This window comes from Salvelinus namaycush, chromosome 10 (genome assembly GCF_016432855.1).
Source record: "Salvelinus namaycush isolate Seneca chromosome 10, SaNama_1.0, whole genome shotgun sequence".
NCBI classification, from domain to species: Eukaryota; Metazoa; Chordata; class Actinopteri; order Salmoniformes; family Salmonidae; genus Salvelinus; species Salvelinus namaycush.
The window spans coordinates 9932067-9940000 of NC_052316.1; the positions used below are offsets into that span (position 1 = coordinate 9932067).

General features: G+C 44.4%; 2 protein-coding genes across 4 annotated transcripts in view; both read left to right on the forward strand.

Annotated features, from left to right (window-relative positions):
- The window catches only part of LOC120054646 (rab GTPase-activating protein 1-like), a 168455-nt gene that overhangs the window by 79026 nt on the left and 81495 nt on the right, over positions 1 to 7934 (forward strand). The window lies entirely within an intron of this gene.
- On the forward strand, positions 582 to 5105 carry LOC120054648 (G-protein coupled receptor 52-like). Its single transcript, XM_039002159.1, has one exon. It carries the CDS (start codon positions 2671 to 2673, stop codon positions 3787 to 3789), a length of 1119 nt encoding a protein of 372 aa, XP_038858087.1. The 5' UTR covers positions 582 to 2670; the 3' UTR covers positions 3790 to 5105.

The window sequence follows — 7934 nt, forward strand, 5'->3', positions numbered from 1 at the left end:
CCTGCCTGCTTGTCCCAACACAGTAGCCATAGTGGCTGGGATCAAAAGACTCAGAGGGGGTGGGACAGGGAAGGGGATTACTACCGTTGTTTTTACAGCCCTCCCTTTTTTTTCTCTCTCTCTCTGTGAGATAATTATTAACGTACAGTAGCCTTCTGGTTGTGACCGTTTTTCACCAGTAGTCCAAAAGGTGAAGGACATCGGGTTATCCACTTCACCATGCCACTTTCTCGTCTGTTCTTATCTTCTTGGGAAACTCTGTGTTCAGTTGTCTAGAGCTTACGCAAATAGCTTTAAAAGCGTAGCTTTCTTGTGTATCCTAGTGTTTTCATTATTGTAGAGGTTAGTTGAGCCTGAACTCTGCAATGGTATACAGACCATCTACCTCTGAAACTGACCTCCTGCCTCCTCAATTTTCTGCCGCTTGTTACACTGTCTGCCAGTGAAGGATGATCCCAACTAACTGAAATGCCTGGCAACTGTAACTAAGGGGCAGGCATGGCTGGGCTTGGTCATTGGTCGGAGCAACGGACTGGGGGCAGAGAGTCAGAGGGAAAGCCATATTGGGGGAGGGAGCTAGTTAATAGAAAATGGACTGATAGATTAGCCTAGTGATTTCAGATTAGGGAACTATCCAAATGTAGCTCTAAAAACAAGAGGAGAGACATTAGAGGAGCGAAAGAGTATTGTGGCTGGGTTGAGAAAGGACCTCAGGTGCAGCCCAAATGGGAGGGGGTAGAGAGAGAGAGAGAGATCGGGTGTATCAGAGGGAGGGGTAGAGCACGGTTCAGAGGGAACGGGAGAGTGAGAGCGAGCATGTGTGTGTGCGTGCAGGGTAAAGATAGTGAGCGGGAGAACGAGAACGACAGCGAAGGGAAAAGGAACTGTAAGCCAGTCACAGCATCTCTTTCCCACTGCACCAGTTGGTGAGGGACAGCTCCTCTCTTCAAAAGGTTCCTATTTATTTATTTTGTGCTTCACTCCAGGACTGCTTTGCTGAATGAAATTGTATTTCTGCCTCTTCGGTTATTCGTTTGGCGACAGCTTAGTTCGGCTGGGGGAATGGAAATAAGAGGAGACGCACACAGAGGACAGCATTGAAACTGGAACTCTCTGTACTGGTGGAGTCGTTCTCTTTTGCTGTGGCTTGGTTTTTGTAACAAGGAGCAGACGTACTGAGTGGAAGAAAGAGTCAAAAGTCCAGACAGCCGTGCCTCCCCTGAAACAAAAAAAAACGTATTTGAATGGAACGGCATGTATAAGTAATAATATCAATAATGGAAACAAGCGCTTAATAAGAGGAGAGGCTGACGTAAAGAGCTTTCACCCTCGGCTGTAAACAAGCAGAATGCAGATTGATCCCACATCCATCGCAGCCGGCGCCCTGAACAGAATTTCTAAGGAGACACAGTCCGAGGAGCTCTGAGACACCCAGATGTCTTCTACCGGCTCCAGTATCTATTGATCCGATTGTGTGAGACTCCTGACAACTCCTACATTCTTTGCCTGAAAAATCCTCTTTTACAACCAGCTTTTGCCTCTCATAACCTGGTGGACGAAAGTTTCAGAAAAGTGCGTGGATTGGGATTCCCGAGACCAAAGCTAGATTTGTGGCTACACACACACATACACACATAACAGGATCCAGATTATTCTGCGCCTCCTTTGGCTTCTCTCTGATTGGGGAACATTGTAAACATAATTCCCCCAGCGCTCTGTGGAACGAGAGCTGTGACATTAACCACCGCAGAGAGCCCTGTGTTTGTCTAGCGTGTCTGTGTTTTATTCGGACAATAGCGGGGCGTACATGGGGTCCAGACACTGACCACGGGACCACTCACTACCCCAAAATAAGAGGATGTGCATACTACAAGACTGAGAAACAGTTGCTGCTTGTCTAACAGCATTTTGGAACTTTAGAGAGGACTTGAGGTATGAACCAACACAATGGCCAACGTGGATGTAATTACTCGTATGAATTTGGGGTTTTCCCAGCGGATCTTTCTCTGTGACAGTAAACAAGCTATCTGAAAGTCAAAATTATACCGACGCTAAATATTTTAATACTATTTTCTCTTATCTATAGTCTCAAAATAGGAGTCACGTGCTCCCTGTCTTATTTAATCTGCAGTAGGATCTGCACCAGAGCGCCCTGCCTGCCTGCCTCATGTTTCTCCCCCACATGCCGACTACCCTGCACCTCCTGTGCTTTTTGCCCTTGTGAGGACAACACCTGCTCTCCGCCCCCAGTCTCCCAGTGGCAGCCCTCTTATGCATCAGGAGATGTGGCCGCAGACTGTCAGGGAGAGCAATGGGGATCCCTGCCGCCGGGATAAATGCCTGGCATAGCACCAGCAGACCTTTTTCTGTTTTTGGAGGAAATATATATATTTTTTCGACAATTACCCCACTGCCTCTAAGCATGACTGATCGAAAAAGTAGAGCCGAGTCGGCAGTCCTGCTTTCCTATGGGCTGTATTGATTTTCGTCAGTCAGTGTTCATTTGATTGAGACCCAGCTATGTGAGAGCCGAGGTGAAGGAGCGAGCGAGAGAGGCTAGAACTCCCATTTGCTGAGGGAGGCTACAGGCAGACAGGTCTCCAGTTACAGTCCATCTGCATCGTGGTTGGCACAGCACAAACCTGACCCACCTGGACCGCGCCCAGAACAATGAACCAGTCAGCGTTGACGACAGACCTGGTTCCCACTGCCAACAGCAGCCTGGTGGGCCCAGACCCCAACCACTCCTGTCCCCTGGGCTGGGGCCAGAACGAGGGTCTGGAGGCCTGTGTCTTGGAGACTGCGGTCATCGTTCTGCTCACGGTGCTCATCATTGCCGGGAACCTGACGGTGATCTTCGTGTTCCATTGCGCCCCCCTGCTGCACCACTATACCACCAGCTACTTCATCCAGACTATGGCCTACGCCGACCTGCTGGTGGGCCTCAGCTGCCTGGTGCCCACCCTGTCCCTGCTGCACTACCCGGCCAGCGTCCAGGAGCCCATCACCTGCCAGGTCTTCAGCTATGTCATCTCGGTGCTCAAGAGCGTCTCAATGGCCTGTCTGGCCTGCATCAGCGTGGATCGCTACCTGGCCATCACCAAACCCCTGTCCTACAACCAGCTGGTGACGCCGTGCCGGCTCCGTGGTTGCATCGCCCTCATCTGGGTCTACTCCAGCCTGGTCTTTCTGCCCTCTTTCTTTGGCTGGGGAAAGCCGGGTTACCATGGGGACATCTTTGAATGGTGCGCCCACTCCTGGCCCACCTCGGCGCTCTTCACAGGCTTTGTGGTATGCCTACTGTACGCGCCCGCGGCCCTGGTAGTCTGCTTCACCTACTTCCACATCTTCCGCATCTGCCAGCAGCACAACCGGGAGATCAGTGAGAGGCGGGCACGCTTCCCCAGCCAGGAGATGGAGGCTGGGGAGGGTGGTGGCAGTGGCAGCGGCGGGGGGAACCACGCGGGTCAAGGACCTGACAGGCGCTACGCCATGGTGCTATTCCGCATCACCAGCGTCTTCTACATGCTTTGGCTGCCCTACATAATCTATTTCCTGTTGGAGAGCTCCCACGTGCTGGACAGTCCCGCCCTGTCCTTTGTAACAACCTGGTTGGCCATCAGCAACAGCTTCTGCAACTGCGTCATCTACAGCCTGTCCAACAGTGTGTTCCGCCTGGGCATGCGCCGCCTCTCGCAGACACTCTGTTCCTTCAGCCACTGTGCTGCCGACGACAGGGACTTTGGCGAACCCAAACCAAGGAAGAGGCCAAAGTCCTGCTCCATCTGAGGCGTTGGAGGCTATTGTTAGAAAAGCAGCGAATTTCAAAGGTTACATCTTTACAAAGCTGCTGAACATTTATTTGACAGGGCTGTCCCAAAGAGAGAGAATTTAGGCTCTGACGGTTTGTTTTGAAGGATACCAATGACTTTTGCCACAGTCATGCCAAGCCATGATTTACAGGCAAACGTTAGATTGCTGAGGGAGGCTACGTTGTTTTAAATGTTTACTTTCTGAACAACTAAATGGATGAGAGATTGGTACTACATTTTGGCTTTAAACCTGTGTAGTGGAGTTTAGCTGGTAACCTACTGTATGTGCATCCTTATGTAAAACCTAATTTGACCATGGTTCTCAGGCTTTAATGTTACGTTTTTTTGTTCCTCCACAGTCGGGTAAAGTGCTTGTAAAAATACAAAGTTAGAGGTCCTCAAAATGGATAAACACTTTCCTCAAACATTGATGGTGACCTCATGATTTAAGCATCTCTGATTTCAAGGTAATGTGGACTAAAGTGTATTGAATTGAAATACCAATATTGGACTGCTACTATAGGTCTGTGTTCTTGGTGGGCACTCAAAGGCCGAATTAGCATAGACAACATCAACATGTAATCCTCATTTGCATACACTCCCTTTTAGGAGTTGACATAGGGTATGTGTGTAGCAAATGGCTGACTATTCACTTACTGTACATGCTCCTTGACAATGGTGTAAATAACAGCAGATGGGCTAGTGGCCTTGACCTGTTATGACAAACAAAAGTTTTGCGGTGTTTGCAGAAGGTCTGTTAGCAAGCAGTCCGAGTGTTCAAAGACTTTCGGTCAGTCCTAAACAGAGAAATGGGGCACTCAATTTGACGAGTTACTCAATCTCCTAAAAAAAAAAAACCACACACACACTGATGATTTAGTTTTATTAGATATTTCTATATTTTCATGTGTACTATTTTTTTTTTTTTTTTTTTAATCTTTGTCAATGCTTCCTATACAGTAGCTGTTTAGGATGCAGAACGAGGGATTGGTTCTGTCTACTAGTGCATACATCTCTCTCTTAATCTTTGGTTGAGTTCCGAAAAATCTGCTTCAACTGTTCCCTCTGCTTTTCCACGCTAAGTGCAGAGACCGTTCCCTTTTTAGGGCCTTATTGTACAAAATACAGTGGGCATGTGCAGTAAATGCACCACGAAGACTGCCTTTCATGATGTATTATACTGTTTGATACAGCGCAGGTGAAGTCATTCCAAGTTTTTCTTGTACATTCCCAGAATGCTCCGTTTTTATAGATAATGTAGAAAAATACATGAAGTGCATATTTTCAGTGATACCCAAGACTATTGTGAAATCCCTCTCTATTCTTATGGTGTAGGCCATTTGAAGTTAGACCTGTGTTGTCAGTGTATATTTGACCGTGTGAAAAACCAGCAACACAGCTAACTGAACCGTCGATATCATGACTGTTTTTGTTCAACATTATGCTACTTATTAACCTGTGTAGTCATTCCCCGCTTTCCATTACAGATTGTTCTGTATATGTGCCTAAAGATATATTTTGGGGGAAAGATATCAGAGATTTACTTTCTGTTCATCTATACAGTTACAAGGACACAGTCCTGGCTGCATGCCATTGCGTTTTGTAACGTGACCTTCATTTGACTTGACTTAAGATCCATCATGCTTACATTTGCCGATACAGTTGGACCATCTCGTTTCAGCACCTTTCATGAGCTTATGATGAGGTCAGAAGCTTTTCTATTTGTAGCGTGATTCATTATCATTTTAGGGGGCATATATAATCATAGGGGTTCTGAATTCTGCCACAAAATACTTAAAAAACGTACCCAATGGTTGCTTGATGTCTATGAGATGACATCTTCACATTACTGTATTTTATTTATTTTATCTTGTGTGAGGTGCATTTTATTTTCTTATCAAATGGACCATATACAGTGGGGTCTGAAATTATTGCCACCCTTGATAAAGATGAGCAAAAATGACTATAAAATGAATAATTCAAATACTGAGCTATATTGGATGATCAACAAAAATGCGGAAAATATATTATTGTATAAGACTGAGATGTCCATTACAAAAGTTGATTTAGTGGCAAATTATTTATTTATGGGGATTTTGATGTGTGCTTGGGGTTATTGTGTTGCTCGAAGATCTACTTGCGGCCAAGTTTCAGCCTCCTGACAGAGGCAATTAGGTTTTTTGCCAAAATGTCCTGGTGCCGGGTAATGTTCATGATGATGTTGACCTTAACAAGGGCCCCAGGACCAGTGAAAGCAAAATAGACCCATAACATCAAAGATCCACCACCATATTTTACAGTAGGTAGTGCTGAGTGATTAGTGCTTTTTGAGGTCGGTTGTGTTTCAATTATTTTAAAAAAGTCACAGTTTTCAAATATTTTTTTTTAGACAAATGCGCAATGCATTGTGGGTTGAATGCTGTAACAAAACAGAATAAAACAAAAGTCCCATGATGGTAGTGACTGCCCGTTACTGCCCGTTACTGCTTATCACTTAATAACCATTTTATTCAAATTACTTTAATAAAATATTTCAGTTGTGTATATTACATTTGTTTTATTTGTTGACTTTATTATTTCATTCCAAGTCATCATCTCATTTCTAGAGCTGCTGCCTGTGCTGCCTGACAAATCACTATTTTAGTAGTAATTCAAATTAAACAAGGCATACTTTTTATGACTGCTGAATACCAACTATCAATCACTTAGATCATGTATTTTCAGGTAGAGATACATGCATCTTTCCCTCTTGATCGCACGTTCTGTGTTCACCCCATCTCCGTGTCTGCTCCACATAGACCGGACAAGTAGGCACGCACGAAATTGATTATGGCCATTGTAGTTAATTACCACGTTTAAACTATGTAGAATATTTGCCTGTTTGAAACTACAAATCCATACTACATCGTAGACTTCGGTCTTAATCTGATTTACCTCTAAAGCAACTGTGCATTGCGCTCACATAAAAAAACGGAACAAAATGGAATTCAAATAATTGAACCGACGTTGGTCAATTAGTTGTTTAGAAAATGAAATATAATCAACATTTTGGTTAATCGCGCAGCATATTAGTTATAGGGTTCTTTTCTGCTTATGCATTCTCATTTCGACACCAAACCCACCACTGGTGTGCGAGGTCAAAGAGCAATATTTATCTGACCAAAGCACTGGTTCCAATCCAACTGCCAATGCCATTTAGCAAACGTTTTAGCAGGCGTTTTACATTTGTTGGATGACATGAAAATAGAGCTCTTTGGCCACGCTCACCAGTGGTGGGTTTGGCGTCTAAATGAGAATGCATAAGCAGAAAATAACTCCATACCTACTGTAAAATATGGGGGTGGATCTTTGATGTTATTGGGCTATTTTGCTTCCAGTGGTCCTGGGGCCCTTGTTAAGGTCAACGACAGGATCCAGAAATTTGACCGCAAATGGATCTTCCAGCAAGACAATAACCACAGGCACACATCAAAATCCACAAAGAAATGTTTAATTGGCCTCAAAATCAACATTTTGCAATGGCCATCTGTGTCTCCGGACTTGAACCCCATTGAAAACTTTTTTTGTTTGAATTGAAGATGGCAGTCCATAAGTGCAGGCAAAGGATATCAAGGATCTGGAAAGATGGTGTGTGGAGGAATGGGCTAAGATCCCCATCTAATTTCCCCATTTAAATTTTTATTTATTTATATAATGTACAGTAGCTCAGTCATTTTTCTTTATCAAAGGTGTCAATCATTTCACACCCCACTATATGAACACACTGATACAGTATGAATACAACTGCATTATCAAAACTTAATCAACTATCCCCCCCATTATTAGATATTTGAATCACTTAACCCATAAGAGTTTGAGCCCTGTGTCTAAGCCAAGGGAGGGGGTTCTACTAAGCTATATGGAATTGCTTTAAGGTCATACCAAGGATCATTTTGTTACTTGATTTTGAATTTTAAGACCCCTTGAAGTAGCAAAACAAATATTTACAAATTATTTGATGAAAATGTGTTCTTGGCCTCACTGCTGTTACCCCATACAAACGCATTGAATAACCGATTACAAGGACGTAACAACTACATGGAACGACAGATACTCCCCCAAGAAAATCTTATGGAAGTTTGT